This window comes from Vanessa atalanta, chromosome 5 (assembly GCF_905147765.1).
Source record: "Vanessa atalanta chromosome 5, ilVanAtal1.2, whole genome shotgun sequence".
Taxonomy (NCBI): domain Eukaryota; kingdom Metazoa; phylum Arthropoda; class Insecta; order Lepidoptera; family Nymphalidae; genus Vanessa; species Vanessa atalanta.
In genome coordinates this window covers 8,430,311-8,446,933 of record NC_061875.1, presented here as the reverse complement: position 1 = coordinate 8,446,933, position 16,623 = coordinate 8,430,311, and the positions used below count along the sequence as shown (strand labels likewise).

At 32.3% G+C, this 16,623-nt stretch overlaps 1 protein-coding gene across 1 annotated transcript in view; it reads right to left on the bottom strand.

Annotated features, from left to right (window-relative positions):
• Window positions 1-3,663: 3,663 nt before the first annotated feature.
• Window positions 3,664-16,623, bottom strand: part of LOC125064072 — a 170,388-nt gene continuing 157,428 nt past the window's right edge. The window contains exons 13-21 of the mRNA XM_047670853.1: window positions 15,034-15,149; window positions 12,085-12,252; window positions 11,081-11,269; window positions 8,721-8,846; window positions 7,711-7,794; window positions 6,701-6,843; window positions 5,765-5,995; window positions 5,463-5,639; window positions 3,664-4,805 (exon numbers count right to left, since the gene is read on the bottom strand). Of these exons, the coding sequence (XP_047526809.1) occupies window positions 5,496-5,639; window positions 5,765-5,995; window positions 6,701-6,843; window positions 7,711-7,794; window positions 8,721-8,846; window positions 11,081-11,269; window positions 12,085-12,252; window positions 15,034-15,149 (1,201 nt within the window). The 3' untranslated portion in view covers window positions 3,664-4,805; window positions 5,463-5,495. The remainder of the gene's footprint in view (window positions 4,806-5,462; window positions 5,640-5,764; window positions 5,996-6,700; window positions 6,844-7,710; window positions 7,795-8,720; window positions 8,847-11,080; window positions 11,270-12,084; window positions 12,253-15,033; window positions 15,150-16,623) is intronic.

Here is a 16,623-nt window from a genome sequence, read left to right as displayed (position 1 = left end):
ATTTCATGCTTGTAGGTATAATATTTTCAATATTTACCACCAGATGACGCTAAGCTTCTTATTTAAAATTAAAAATGAAAATGATAATATTAATTATAATTATTTGATTAAAAACAAATTTTAAAATAATGATTCAGATTTTATTTAGAAACGCAATTATTATGAAACAATTTAAAATAACAACAACTGTTCATGTTTACAAATAATATATTTTAATAATGATATCTTAAAACAGTTATATACTACATATTGGATGAAAGTTAAAAACCAAAATATAATACTTGATAACATAAAAAAAACATAAATGGTGCTACCAATTTAATAGCAATAAATATATGTATAGCCTTTTCCAATCGAAGAATGGATAAAGATAAACAAATCTTAGATTTACGTATTACATGCAATTTACCAATACAAACGGTTCTTGATTAATTTATCTTTATTTGTAATACAATACACAATACCCACATAACCACTTACATCCATTTTAATTTTACTTCCAAAGTTCCAATGATAGCTTCGTCGACGTCAAAACGCTATTTTTTCGCAAATCCATTATTCATACGCTCGACCAATGAGATCGATAAATATCCTGTCATTTTTTTTTGTTTTGTTTTTGTCCTCTTGTAGTTGGAATAGGCTATACCTATAGGTAAATTATCTAATAGACAACATTTAGATAGTATGTCACACTTTTAATGGTATAACTGTCAAGATCTAAAATATTTATTAAATATAACATTTAAACTTACTCTAAACATCTCACTAGGGAATCCTTCAGGGTATATCTAAAAAATTTAAATAAAAACTAAGTACATTTCTTTGGTTCCTTTCGAAAGTAAAAACAATACATTACTTACGCTGTTTATATAAGATGGAATAAATTGTAATAAAATAAATATTACTTTGAAATAAGCCTCAAACTAAAGGGAAATTTCCTGCTAACAAACACACACTTAAGTAAGGTTTTTCAAATTTATTTTATAGTATTGTATGTAATTTTGGTAAGAGCGTTATTATGTATCAAGTCAAAAATTTAGATTATATATTATTTGGATAATAATTGAGATTATTAATATAATATTAATTTAATATACGTACCTACCTAACGCAGCATTTAACCCCAATGTATTCCATCCTATATCAACATTAACTTTCATTGTATTCTATTCGTATATATCATAATTCTAAGATAAAATATTTATTTTGTTATAATTTGTAATTACATCATACATATTACGCTATTCATAAGGTGTGCTCTCACAAAATACTGTTTTTTTTTAAATATCATACATATTACCTTAAAGATTTAACACAGGTTTTATAATCTAATTTGGATAAGGAGAATAAATTATGTTTGTCTTGTTTACCCATAAGTATATCTCAACTATTAAATAAAATAAAAATATATAGTAATCAATACATGGAGCACTATATAAGCAACATTTATTGTATAACTAGGTACTTAGGTACATACAATATATATAATATTAAAAAAAAAAAATGAAGTTTAAATAAAACTATTCCTGTTTTGTTCGTTTAACTCGAAGCATAAATATAATTTACTACATATACATATTGAAATTAAAAAAAAATAATAATTCAAAACAGTTCTGTACAAGTGTGTAGCTGATGTGCTGAGGCAAGATATATGTTACTCTTCAGTCAATATAAGTTATAATATAATCTTGTATTGGTTGAAGAACAAAATCGATTGAGCTTATCCCAACGCACTAATTTTCAAGCAAACTTATAATTAAAATAAAATGTTCGTTTCTTTACAGAAAATAATATTTTTGTTTATATAATGCAGTCGCATATTTTAAATTTGTAATTCAGCAAAAATAAAAAGAGGTTATTATAGTTTGGGACTGTTCCATGTTCTGTTTATTTTATTATTGGTACTTACATTATTTATTGAAACGAACTATGTAATGTATATATATCGCGTAACATAATTACATTAGTATACATCTACCCTATCTACTGATTAATAATATTTGCTTATAAACAACGTTTAACTTCGATAATTTTTTTGATATTTCTATATAATTATATATTATAATATGTAGTTCTAATTACACTTACAACTTCAAGGGGACGGTTCAAACGTGTCAAATGAAATACAAGATAAATATATATTTTTTTAATTGGTTTTGTAGATATAGGTATTTAAATATAGGAAGGTTTTACAAGGAACTATAAATGCTGATATTTTACGAGACAAAATTAAGTAATGCTTGAAGTGTTGATGTATAGATAGTTTAAGTAGATTTTTTTATTATACATGATGTATATTTTTTGGTCGCATAATTTTTTTTATTTTTATAACGTATAATAAAAGCAAAGGCAAATATGTTAAGGACCATTTTCAAAAAGTAGTACGAATGTCATTTATTAAACTAAAAAAAATACTGGAATAATTTCTCTGTTATTAATCCTCCATAATTGTTAGGCTTGTCCATAAAGGAATGAAATCATTTGTAAATAAGTCTTTGGTGATAAATTTAATATATTATGTATGTACAGCGCCCGGATTTCTATAACAAGACCAAGTTATTCCTTTCATTATACCAACGAGGGCTAAATGATAGCAATATTGGTATAAACTTTGCTGACTTGAAATTTTATAGCTAAAGAGTCCATGAACTCCAGGCTTACGTCATAGTATAAAAGTTAAAAGTTGTGCGAATTGTATATTTCAAACTTCAAAGTCACTCCTACTGATATTGGGAGTGTTTCGCAGTGAAACTATCAGCTTTTGTACTATGAACCGTGGGCTATTGTTGTTGGTGGATAAGGGTCCCGATGCAGTGGTGCAAAAATCAGAACCCAGTCCTGACTGTCCACGAAGTTTAAGCTTAATTATATTATAATGATTATAGCCTTTAGGCTGATGGACAGGGGATTCGATAAGAGTGCGGTGTCTTGTAAAAGAAAATAACAATAAATGAGCAACGAGTCAGATACCGATTAAATATTTTGCCCCGTTAGCTTCGTTGCCTTATACACTGCACTATTTTTCTCTTTGGTAGCTACGCCAATGACTATAATAGAGGTCTGGCTTTTACGGGCTCTATTGCGGAATCAGTGGAATGTGAAATAACTTTATTATGCTATTTTGGAACAAAATGATAGGATAGGGTGAGTAACGAAATTCTTAAACAATTTAAATGTAATCTAATGACAAGATATCTATCTATATATTATGATGCGTCTTCTAAAAGTTCTACATTAATTGCAACATACTTCATATAATCTACTAATAAAGATTACTTTCTATTATTTTTTTAGTTAATTCTATTATAAAAAAAAAGAAACAATCATACCAGATCTAATCTATTTAATTAAAATTACTGTATTTATATTATCTGTCCATCATAAATGCATCAAGTAAAATATTTTCGAGGTACGTTTTCGAAAAAATCGTTTCGAAATTATTTTAAATTTTATCGAACATTCTCAAATTTTTTATTTTTTTTATAAATGCAGTATGTTTTTTAATCTTTGACTCAATATTCATTTAATCCTGCTAGTAACACCATATTTCCGTGTTATAATTTGTTTTATATAGGCACTATACTCGTTTACAAACATTACTATAGTTGTTAGATCGATTCCTTGCACTAAAACTACTTTTTAAAATAAAGTGTGATATATAATTTATGTTTTTATAGTTGATAAACTGACCTGAATTCTTTTGTTAGATATTTTCTTATCTACTGATCTACGTATCGCTTGTGTTAATAGAGCAAATTTATTCGTTGGGTATTTTATTGGTTTTATCGACTTATTTTAATAAAATATATTTCCATACTCAGCTATCATAGCTTATGGTAACTTCTGAGGTGTATTTTGTCACAGTTTGGTTTAGTTATATTATTCGATTGTATTAATAAATGCTTTGTTTGTAATGGGTGCTCATCTATAACTGTTTAGTGTATTTTTTTGTAGTGAAAAAAGTAATATATCTTTTGGAAAAGCTATCTCCCGGTTTGGGACGGTAATAGTTATTATAAGTCTAATTATGTAAACAGTTAAATTCGAATATATAAATTTATAATATAAGGGGTTTTTTTTTATATAATTACTTACAATATTTATTACGTCAAACATACGGAACTATATTTGTATTTGTAAAATGATATGTTGCTATATTTTTGTATACACTTATGCAATAATAAAAAATATACCCTTAAAGTAAATTCTGAATATGGAAGGATTGTATTTTTTCGAATTAAATAGGCCGTAATAAATATAAAAATTTCAAAATTTTAAGCAAAATATCAAAATAGCGGGATCGATAAAAGCTTAGACGTCACAAACATTTCGGTCAAATTAACATCAACAAAAACCGTTTATTTAGTACTACCAAAGCATTGATAATAAGTATCTGGTACGTCTAATTTGAGTCATCGTATTGAAAGTGAAATAGTCGAAAATATTATGTAATAGATTTAGAGAAACAGTTGTCTAACGAAATTCAACGGTCGGTCACCTGACCTGATAGGGCGTCGGTCGTAATCATAGTCATCCAGTGGTATTCCAGTACAGGGCGTTAATGTTAATGGTCTCGAGGAGGAAGAGGCTCCACATCTTCTACAGGTTGTACGTCTCACTCCCAAGGGCCTTCGCCACCACCACACGCCTTCGACGGATGCTTCGTAGCTCGCTTTGTCTGATCGTTGCGTTTCGTAAGTGTCCGACCAAGTTGATGTTTCGCTTTCACAGGGCGTGACCGGTGCGCTTCGGGTCGGTTTTGGATCGTTATATTTATTGGATTCTTTAGATAGTGAGCCACGTCTCTGTGAATTTAAAATTAATATAATGTTAGTATATTGTTATATGTCGGCGAAATTGTTATCGGAATTTGGGAAGTACTTTAATTAAAGTGGATATGAGTACTTAATTGAAAAAAAATTGTGTATATAAATAAATATGTATATATTAATCAAGAACCATTCATAGTGCATAATTAAGCTGTTAGCAAAATTATTAAGTATTTGAATCGAAGGGTCGTTTATATCTTCTACTGCGACTTAAAAAGGTATACTCGTGTTATGATTAGAATTTTTCCCAACTTTGATTAATTAGCGCACTTGATATTAATTGTGTAGACGTTTTGGACTTAAAATAAAATTTAGGTATACATGATAACTAGCTTATTACTAACAAAGGTAACTATAAAGACCATCTAATTTAGTCAATTCGATCAAGTACTTTTGGAATGTTTAAAAAATATTTTAAAATATTTAGCATTCAATATAAAGAAATCCTAAGAGTGGTAATATAAGTTGATAGTTATTTGGATTATTTATATAATTTTGCTTAAGTTTTTTTTAAAATTAAAAACTTTAAAATTTGTAAATTATTATAATAGATGGCGTTTTATGGGACATCAATAATTAAATATGGCTGTGTATATAAAATAGGTACTTCAAAGAATATATATTTTTTTTTACCTTCATGACATTGAAGTGTGGTAGCTTAAAGCGTCACACCTCCTGTAAGAATTTAACCGGACACACGCCTGTTCGGTTATCACCGTTTCGGATCATCACCATGCCATCAACTTCATCACCAACTTGAACGACTATCTGATCGCGTAGTAGCATGAGTCCATTATCACCGTCAGACACCTGAAAATTTTGATGATAAACAAGTCAAAAGATAATAAAAAAGGTAATTATATAATAAGCTTTAAGTGAGTCTACGGGGCTTTCCATTTTTTTAATGAAGGTTTTATTATGATGCGGTACATTACCTGTAGATTGTGGGTAACTTGCAAAGGTCTCTCTCCAGCTTGCAGTCTCATGCAATACTTTGATGGGAAATAACCGATCTTTCCGAGACACTTGCCCTTCCACCAGTCCGGGTCAGTTGTATCGATGACAGTGACCTTGTAGCCCGCCTTCAAGTCCAATTCATCAGCGTGACGTGACTTAAAGTTGTACAGAATCACGTATAAGTTCGTAGGCAATAGCCGTTGATGCTTCTGAAATAAACATTATAACAGATAGTTACGCATAATAAATTGTTCTGATATTTTTAGATAAGAAAATTATTTAATAATTTTTGATATTCATAAAATATTTCAAGCAAATAAGTGTTTGCATATTGAAGTCCATTATTTATAGTAACAGCGCGTAGGTATAGGCGTATAAGTCACTGGTGATATCATACTCCAGGTACTCAAAGATCAGTCACGGTAGCATGCGAAAGCGATCTTGTGACGCTAGCCGAAGACACGGAGAGGGTGCCGCTGGTTTTTTAGTGGTTATTTCGGTGTTTTAGGTGTCCTGGGTACCGGTTAGTCCTAAATATGTGTGCGAGTAACGCATAACGTTTAAGCGTATACGCATAAGCGTTTTTCCAGCGAAAAAGTAAAATAAAATGTACTCTCTTGGTAAAATATGAAGATGATTTCACCATGTAATATAAAGTCAACCTTAGTAGAGCGTTACGGGATAGCATAAGCATTGAGCATTTGACTAACATGACAGAATTGCAACACATGCAGATTTTCCTACGATCTCGTTCATTTATCGCCGAGTATGACTTTATTAATAAGCACAAATTATACCTATACGGTAGTACTTGCTCTTTTTTATACTGGGGACCTCTATTTATTTCGTAATCTCGGCTCTGTTATTCATTATTTCTTAGCAATTAATTAAAAATAAAGGAATTTACTACTAACGCTGTGCTGCTTGACTGGCGACGGACATGGGCTAGCGCTGTTCGATGACAGACTCTTATCAGGTTCGTCGGGCAGTTCCACACTGCTCATACGGCCTCCTCTAGCACTCAGAAGTCGTCGGCTATGTACCGGAGAGGACGGAGCTGTATACCATTATTGTAGGGTTATTGTTAATTAGTAAGTATTGCATTAGAGTGTATCAGATGCTAATGAATTTAAGGATTAGTAACATTTAGTGACGTTATTCGGTTAGCTGGTTAAGAAAACCGTCTATTCCGTATTTATATTTATTATATAATTTTCGTGCTTCGACTATTTCTATATAACTCAACAATACATTCAAATGTCTAGGCTTACTAAAAACTCCCTTAAACTTGATTGGATAAAACATAAGACCTCACTTTTATTAGAACCCTCGTTTGATTTTATGGCACTAACACGACCAAAGAAAGAATTGATTCTTTTTTTTCGATTCGTATATTTAAATTGTTCACTAGAAAGCTTGATCTTAGAAAAGAAATTTCAAAGTAAACGTTAAGATTATATTCACATTGTATCAGAACCGATATTTTTTACGAAAATGTTTAATTCGAAATGTTAATTTCAAACGATTACAATTATATCCAACATCGATTAAGACTCAGAAACCAAAACATTCGATGTTTATAATTCTGAAAACAAAATCGTAACTATCCAGACAGTAGCTGACAAGCATGCAACAGTTTACAATGTAATAACAATATTAATAAAAAAACAACTTCTCTGTTAGAGCCGTAAAGGCAAACAGTTATGTACTATATAGATATACACTAATTAATTACGTTATCTTTGAAGAAAATACCTTAGTTATATAGTTCTAACCGTACTTATGAAAGGAAATACATAATTGTAAGCCTTGTTTAAGCAGTTGCAAATTTCACATTAAACGGAAAACAACTAATGATGAATAAAAAATAGTTCACAGTTGTGTTGCGTTTAATGTCAATCTCGTATATAAGTGATCAACGTACATGACTGAGTATGGACATGGTTGTGGAACATGGGATTACTTATTCTATTAGAGCCATATTTCATGCAATACGTTCTGTAGTCACCTAAAAGAAAAAAAAAAAGAAAATAAATGCAAGTTATACACATGCAAAAACAAAGAAAATTAGTGATTTATAAAGATAGTACATACATCTTTTGTTTGTCGTGAGGCAGGACCAATATAAAAATTCAGGATAATATCTTGTCGCAATAATAAAACGAATAAATATATAAGTATTAACTCAATTTAAAAATAAAAAACCGAATCGCAAGACTTTCGGTAACCATTGTACGACGTAGAAAGCACATCATCAGGAAAATTCAGTAGAGTGTAGGCGGCAAATATTCGCTAAGACAGACACAAGCTAAGCCAAGGAGATAAGAGAGGTGTACATTTAACACTGCTTGTGGACACAAGACATCGCTTCATTGACAACACATTAGGTTTCGGTTGAGTCCAAAAAATCCAATAATTAATCAGATTTTGTAAAAAGAACCGGCCGTCTTTGTAACAGATTAATGAAGTTTTTATGTAACATATGCCCTATAATTGCAGACTAAATATGCAACTCTTTTTATTTTCGAATAGATGGTGTTTGAAAATATCTGAAACGATGCCAGCACCGTGTTGTACTAAACAATCGCCTCGAGCAGGTCATGTTAAGCATGTTACATGAGCAATAAATTTCAACTCATTAGCTTAATTACATAAATTTATACTATGTTTAATTTTATAATATTATTGTCAAGTTTAAATTTAATCAAAGTAAGTTTTATATTTATTTATATTACAATATTGGTTGATAAATTTTTCACAACAAATTTCTTTTCTATTGCAAAGTCGGCTCTGGTTTTCCGAGTTTTTTGATAAAATAAGTCCAAATATTATGTAATATTAGTATGATTTTTTGCAAATTTTGTTTAACTGGTAAGAAAAGATTTAGATTGTTGGTTTTTTGGGCCCATGTGCAATTATTAGCGATTGTCGTACATAATACTCTGCTACCCTGCGAGGGCTGGTCCCGAGGGCGACGCCTGAGCTCTCCACATTCCGGCGAGTCCAGCGACAGGCTCTTCATCCTAAGGTTCAACTTTTGGCGTCTCGGCGAGTGCGGCGCTATAACAGTCATGCATTATGAGCATCGAACACTTACCGCTATCCCAACAAACACTCCATTTCTGGCTTTCGCTTTATGGAAATGATATGAAATACAATTATATCTAGTGAAACATATCGCACTTTTTGTAATTCATTGAAACAAAGCTCGACTAAATACTTTTGTTCTTAAGCGAATCAATTATGTTTAAATAATATTAGTTTTGTTTTTTTTTTGTACAAATTGTAAGCCATTTAATGTTAGCAATACCATTACAATATTGTTTTTCGGATAACGCCACCTTTTCAAGACATGATGTCTTAATTTCTCTTGCTTTGAAGAGGTCTCGTATCTCGTAATCTTAAAGACTAGCTTGTTATTCACACATAATTAAAGATATAATAAACATATTGAGTGCATAAGCATTGCAACGAAAAATTTAAAGAATATCAGAAAAAGTAAGGTAACATGAATCAAGATGCACAAACGTGGAGTTTTGAATGGAGTTTACGTGACGAAACCTACTGACAACTACGAAATTTATCAAATACTAGTTATCACATTCAAATGATACTTTTATGATCTCAACAAATAGTATTTAATAATTTTAATAAATAAACCCTCAATTGCTCGTCACCAGCAGATTGGTTTCATAAATCAATAAAGAGGTGTCATCAAACGAATGAATCAAAGAAATGCAACGAATCTCTTAACACACAAGTGGTCTACAAGGATTCGCTTATGTACAAATGATTCTGGTACCAGGTAAGGGACTGGTGCGGTCTGCCTGCCTCAACATTTGGGCACTCTTGGAGTTCCTCATCGAACCTGTGTGAACAAAATAAATAATATCTGGACTATAATGTTTACACACTATTCCTCATTTCGGTGTCGCCCTGTAAACTCAATAAACAAAAGGAAAAAGCGAAAAATTAGAAAAGAAGTAAACGCCTTTTATTTTGACAGTATGTAACGATCTTCACTGTATGTCTTGTCTCTTTAATGTGTGGGTGAATAAAAAAAGTGAGTCTCGTTCAAAACCGCAGTGAATTGTTTTAGTTATTTACATTTTATTTGCGTTCTTGTGCATGTAAAAACAATAGTAGATTTGTGATTATAGATAATCGCCGAAAGACAAACGCATGCGATCATCAGCACGACACGCGTCAAGCCATGCACCACTTACGGTAAAAGGGATGAAGGCGTTATTAAAATTTATAGTGCATTCTTGTAGAAGGACCGAAAAAATAAAGCGGTTTAAATCTGACTTTTATTGTAACAGTAACAATATACATATCACAGAACGCGGGGCGTTTCGGGGTAACAAATGTTTCGCGTGCGGTTCACACGAGCGGGCCAGTAACCGCACTAAGTCAGTGCTGCTTTTATTTGGACGATATTTAAAAAAGCTTCTCTTTTCCTGATAGCAAGTATTTAACATCATTTTTTCTTGCGTACGCTGGCTTGGGGCTTGAGAATTGAAGGCGGGGGATCGCCGTTTTCATTTATGAAACATAAAGGCTGTCCGAAAGGGCGTGTCGTTGTTTCTTCGGATTCTGTAAATATAACGGGCGAACAAAAATATATAAATGAAAAAATAAATAAAAATAAAATAAAGTATAAAATAAAAGAGAAGACATAAATGGAAATGATGTCGAGTTAAAACTCTATCCATGACACATCCAGTGGGAGGACGGGAGTAAGCATCTATAGCGTGTTCATTGAGCTTTATCTATTTACCCTATTCATTACTAACACCGCTATTGCGACACAGAATAAAAAATAAAACAAAATAAAACCACATAACGAAACGAGGCCTCGTAGCCCAATAAGAAGACGGGACAAATAAAGCTCGATTGCGGTAAGACAGAGAGCGATGCGCTACGGCAGCCGTGGGCGCGTACTTTCCGGCAGAGAAACAGATCGGTGCTGCGGCGAGCCGCGGCGCGACTTGGATCCCCACATGGACAAACTCTTGACGCCGGCGAAGAGACGCCGCCGCACTCCGCTCTCGGTCCGCGGCGCCGCGCCTATCGACAAGCACCGCTCAGTACCGACCGCACCCCGCCCCCGCCCTGCGCCCGCGACTTAGAAATACGTGCAAACAAATCGATACTACTGAAAACGAGTGATCTGAGTGAGCGAAGCCGCCGCGCGACCATCACGCGTCGTCTTCGGAGCCGATCGACGCGGACAGTCGGCGGCGAGCGCGCATCGAGCCGAGAAGCGAGCGAGTCCGGGTGCGGCACCAGACCTGAGCTGGAGGAGACGGGCTGCGGTGCCACTGCCAGGCCAGCACTCGGGCGCGCCGGGGAGCGCGCGGGCGGCGGCTCTTCCGGCGCCGAGACCCGCACTATGGGACCCCCGCCGCCCGCGCCGCCGCCCGGCTTCGCTATTTCGTTGGCCCGCTTCAGAACTTGATAGGTCTGATCCACTTCCTCCTCTGAGCATCGAGCGAAAGGTTAATTCAGACGCCATTTATAGTACCAGTTATGTGTTTTGGACGTACGCGTTGATAGATACAGTCGTTGCTTACGGTCGTTAGTTAGTAGTGACTTTCTGTAATGATACCTGTTCTTTGTCTAGAATGACAGTATATTTCAATATGATTAGTTAACAAATGCAGGACTTAGAAACATGATCGGGGTCAATCCGCACAATACTGTACCCTCATCATAGTAGCTATCGAAATCATCATCAAACTCGACCGATCTCTTGAAAGAGATCTTGGTAAGTCTCTGCCCTGGCAGCCAGCCGTCCTCCACCCCTGGACAATGTGAAGTTAGTGTCCGATTGTGATCCGTGTGTTTATTAAAATTGTTTGTGTGTGAATATATAGTTATTAGTTACGCAAGCTCTATAGCAGTGATAATTTATTACTTATTTAAATCTGCTGTCTTAAGCGTTGGTAAAGCTGCATCATATTAACAGCAAGAAATATTTAAATTATTAATAATGAGATTTTTTTGTCGTAGACATATTTTTTTCAGGTATTGTTAATTAATTAAACTTACCATCCTTAATATGTTAAGTGTAAGACATGTCGAATTATACTTTGGGAAATGTACATATTATTTGTATTTCAAAATATTAGTCACATTTTGAAGTTTAGTATGTCGTCTGTGCTTTGATAACAAATAAAATCGTAATTTATATCAGTCAACGGCACACTTGTGTATCTCTTGAAGAATAATTACAAATTTAAAATTTCAAATTTAAGTGTATCTGTAATGATTAAATTGTTAGAACAGTACTTACTTTCTTCGTCGAATGCTGCATCTTGGATTCTGTGCGCCTCAATTTCAGAGGTGCTCTTTTGTCTGCGTAGAAGTCGAGATTTCGTTTGACATTTACCCACTTGTGGCATACAATCAGTATGTACATTCATCTTACAAATCCTGCATCGGAGTCCTTGACGAGTGTGCCCTGATACAAAAATATTTCATAGAATAATCACATTACAGGTTGATCATAATATTACTATGGCAACATTTATATTTTAAATAAATAGTATATTTCTGTTATCTAACCTCAGGAAATATGCATAGGAGCTTGATAGGTTTCAAATTATGAAATTGTATAATGTGATTTATTTATTATACACTATCAATTATTGTTTTGAAAAGTAAAGTGTTTTCTTACAGAATAAAATATCATTTACAAGATGTGTGTCATAGACATTGGATATGATAACGAAGATACAGTTATGTCATCCTTTTTCAGATTTATGTAATTTCTTAAGAAAAAGTATCTACGAGTTTCATTAAGATTCAATGAAATTCTCTTGTAATACACTCACAAACACAAACAAATCCTTTCTTGTTTGAAATGTTTCCACATCGATTAAGTTTATCTAAGAATATTTCATGAACAGACACTGGTATAATTTTATCGTATGTATATACGACAAGATGTTGTTTCAAACTTTAAGTTATGCCGCAGTAACTTCTCCAGATTCAGTTTTGATCCTAGTTTTGTAAGACATTCTCATCTTAGTGAATAAATTTTGTTACAAGTTAAGATTTCCATGTCGACGACTTATTGAACTACTGTCATCAGCAAAACTATTACGCATTACTAACACGATCATGAAATTATAAATCATTAAAAGTGAGATTGGCTTTATAGATTTGCTATGAAGATTGTGAAACGAAACAGGCCAGGCCATCCGATGATACATAAAAAAATATCTGCACAATGAATTGAACATTTTGCCGCTCTCGTCTTGGACAATATAGCCACGAAAAACAGGGTCACTGAAAATCCGGAAACTTAGTTTAAATCATTTGCAAAGACCTACAAGACCAAGTTTATAATAATAACGTAAAAAAATTACACACATCAAACAACGCATACTAGCGTAAGTTGATTTTCAACATTTCACAAGTGAGATTCGAAATGAGTTCCTATATATTAGCACTACAGTTAGAAATGACTTTAAAAAAATATTGTATGTTTCAATAATTATAATATATTTGTCGTTTTAAAAAATCTCGCAATTTAGCGTTGACTTAATTATAATACCACTAGTGTCTGACCTCTCATTAGAGAGAATAGAGACTAATTAATTGGATGCCAAGCTCTAATTGATTGAAACCGCTAATGAAAGTGGACGAAGTTGTTGTTTTTTCAATATATTTAGTTTTAACGAATTTTAAATTTAATTATCTTGCATTTATTCAAAAATCAAATCAATTTAATTCAAATATTATTTGATCATATTCATGATCACTTACGGAAAGGTTAGTTTTTATTTATTTTGGGACAATACGTCACTCAGAGGATGTTATATGTTCAAAATAGTTTCGGAAGCATACAATATAATTTAAAATTATTTTTGCGTTATTACATAATATAAAATTTAAGAACTAATTAATTTGGTACCATGCACGGGCGGTACAGTAATGATCTGTTTATAACTATGTAATTTTGTTTACCATTACAATGTGCCAGGCAGTAACAGACGCGTAAAACTGAATTTGAGACAGTGAAATTATTATCTGAATAGTTGAAACCGAGACTTCGAACACTTGGAATTCAGATTGTGACAAAAATCCTTCAAGATCACGCATACAACCCTTCACCTCCAAATTTAACGCCTTGAAAAGATAAGTGAGAATTTTTCAGTAGTTTAAAGGTGAAAACGTAGTAGACAAATTTATTTATTGAAGCATTATTAGTATAGTTGACGGCTTATGAGTATTAGTATGACTTATTATCCGCAAAAATATTTTTTTTTCTTCAGATTTCTTAAAGCCGGAGTATACACTTCAAATAAAAGTTCGAAATCGATGAAATTGTGATGGGACCATAAAGGTGGTCACATGACTTTACTTAACTTAATTTAAGTTAACTTAAATTATGGGATCACCTAATAATAACTCCTAATACAAAAAAAGGAATCCCAAATATGTATAAAAATTAGATTTTAGAAAATCGTCTACTTCCATACGCTATGTTGGAATTAAAGAAACCCTACTTAGCAACCAATTGAAAATAGAAATAAATGAGTCCAATTTTAATATTAGTATTTGCGCGTTTTTTGTATGAAGCTAATCAGTAGTAAATATTGCTGATACAATAACTTCCTGAGGCACCACTCAGGCAGGCTTCCAAAATATCTACCACTGAAAATCATTAATGGCGTTTGATACACGAATACAAAGTATATTTAATAAGTAAGAAAATATAATAAATAATAGTTAAAGCGGCCGCTATATATATTTTCGCTGTTCAGGGTGATTTCTCCCGCACTAAGTCACAAGTCCGCCTTCGTAGGTCTACGATGATAATGATTATATAACGCAAAATTTTTTTTTCAAATCGGGTTTATATTGGCTGTGAATAGCTCGTTCAAACAAACGAACAAACTTTTATAGATATGAAAAGAAATCTAGTAGCAAATAAAAATTTTATTTGACGAAATAAAATAATAAAGTGCAATCTATTGCTATTTTCCCGTACTAAAAGGTACGTTAATATTAAATACGTATAAAAAATAATGGTATTTCTATATTATGTCGGATTTCATACTTTAAAGCGATCAATTTAATTAAAAGCAAAATTAAATTTTCTGGAAAATTGTGCCTGAAGTATGTGACGCCTTTTATTGCTAATAAAATATTATGGTTTGAACTTTGAATTGAATTGCAAACACGTTTTAATATTACACATGTCAGTAGTGGTTGTTAAACATGATAAACTTACCTCTAAGTACTTGAGAGCATACATCGCAGGGCGTGATTTTCTTGTAAGTATACTCTTGGAAATTATGCGCGTCTGTGTCACCGCCTGAGCGCATATCACGCGCTGCGCCGTTCCTCCTAAACAAGAACTTACAGTTTTATATTTTATCCACTGATACGTTTTAAACATACACAATAAAACATTTTCGTTATCTAGCACAAAGCACTAGTTAATTTTCGGCCTTAATTTCCATGGAATCCTTATTAATATGAAAAATCAATTTTCCTAATTGGATTATATCTATAATACAGTTAAAAATAATTAATAGAGTACACAACAAAAGCGATTTGAACGCATTTGTAATTTAATTCAATTAAAACTTATAAAACATTTTTTTTCATGTTTTAAATTGTTTATTTGTTTAAAGAGTCGTGTTGTACGAAAAAATAATGTCTCAATAGTTAATGAAGATCAGAGCGATGCGTGAGTGGGTTATTTATCATTCTGTTGGTACTTTTCAAACTGTCACACGAGGGTAATTTACGCCATATAATATATTGATCTATCACGACCAAGGTCAAGAGCATGGTTCAACGGTAGGTAAACCATTAACATTCAACCGTGGAACGCCTATAGTTTCGACATTGTTTTATTACAAAAATCAGTTAAAAATACAAACCAGCGTTACAATGTGAATTAATCAATTCCGCAACTAATTTATTTACTAAGACGTTTTTCCCTTAAGTAGGCTGCAAGAGATATTTGAGTATATATTTATTGCTAGTGCATTGTATACTAGGTATAGCGCATAAAGATGTCCGCTAAGCGCAATTTTTCTCAATTCTATCTTAAAACAATAGTGACAAGCATTTTAATATCGTGAAGTATTAAGCGTGCTTTTTAATCATATTAGGTACAGGGTTTTGCTTAGCAAATTAGCTCATACAATATATACAAGTTTAAGCAAATAAAAATAAGCAGGATTAAAATAGTTGAAGCGATGGAAGTTTTTATATAATAGTTCATTTATATAAAGTATTTACTTTTTCAATACAAGGGACATATTATGTCAGGTTACATAGAAGGCTGTTTACACCTAAAGGGAAAGTTTACCTCATCGCCATAACCGTAGACACCGCGTGGTACATTTGATTTTTTCTTATGATGCAAGAAGAGAACATCAAAATGAACATGATAAGTGGTTAAATTATATCATATTTAAAAATGCATTTTTAATCTGTGATGTGTTTATGCGTCTGTGACGTTGCTATTTATGCACACACTGTAAAGGCTGATCAAGCGTCCGATGTGAACATCACAGATTTGATTGAGTTGTAAGTTAATCGTGCTATAGAAATATCGAATTAAAGCTAGTATAATAAAATATATTTTTGTACGACGAACTTACAACTAAAATGAAGTTTAATAAAAAAAGGCTTAAGTTGTTAATAAATGGAGACAAATCAATAAAAGTCATATTTTATCGAAGTTTTTAGGTCCACCGGATAATAAGTATATAAAATGGTTTATAGCAATTTATTTTATTAACAACATATAAGCTATAAAACAAATTAAAACTGTTAATCGAATAGTGGACCACGTAAAAATAGT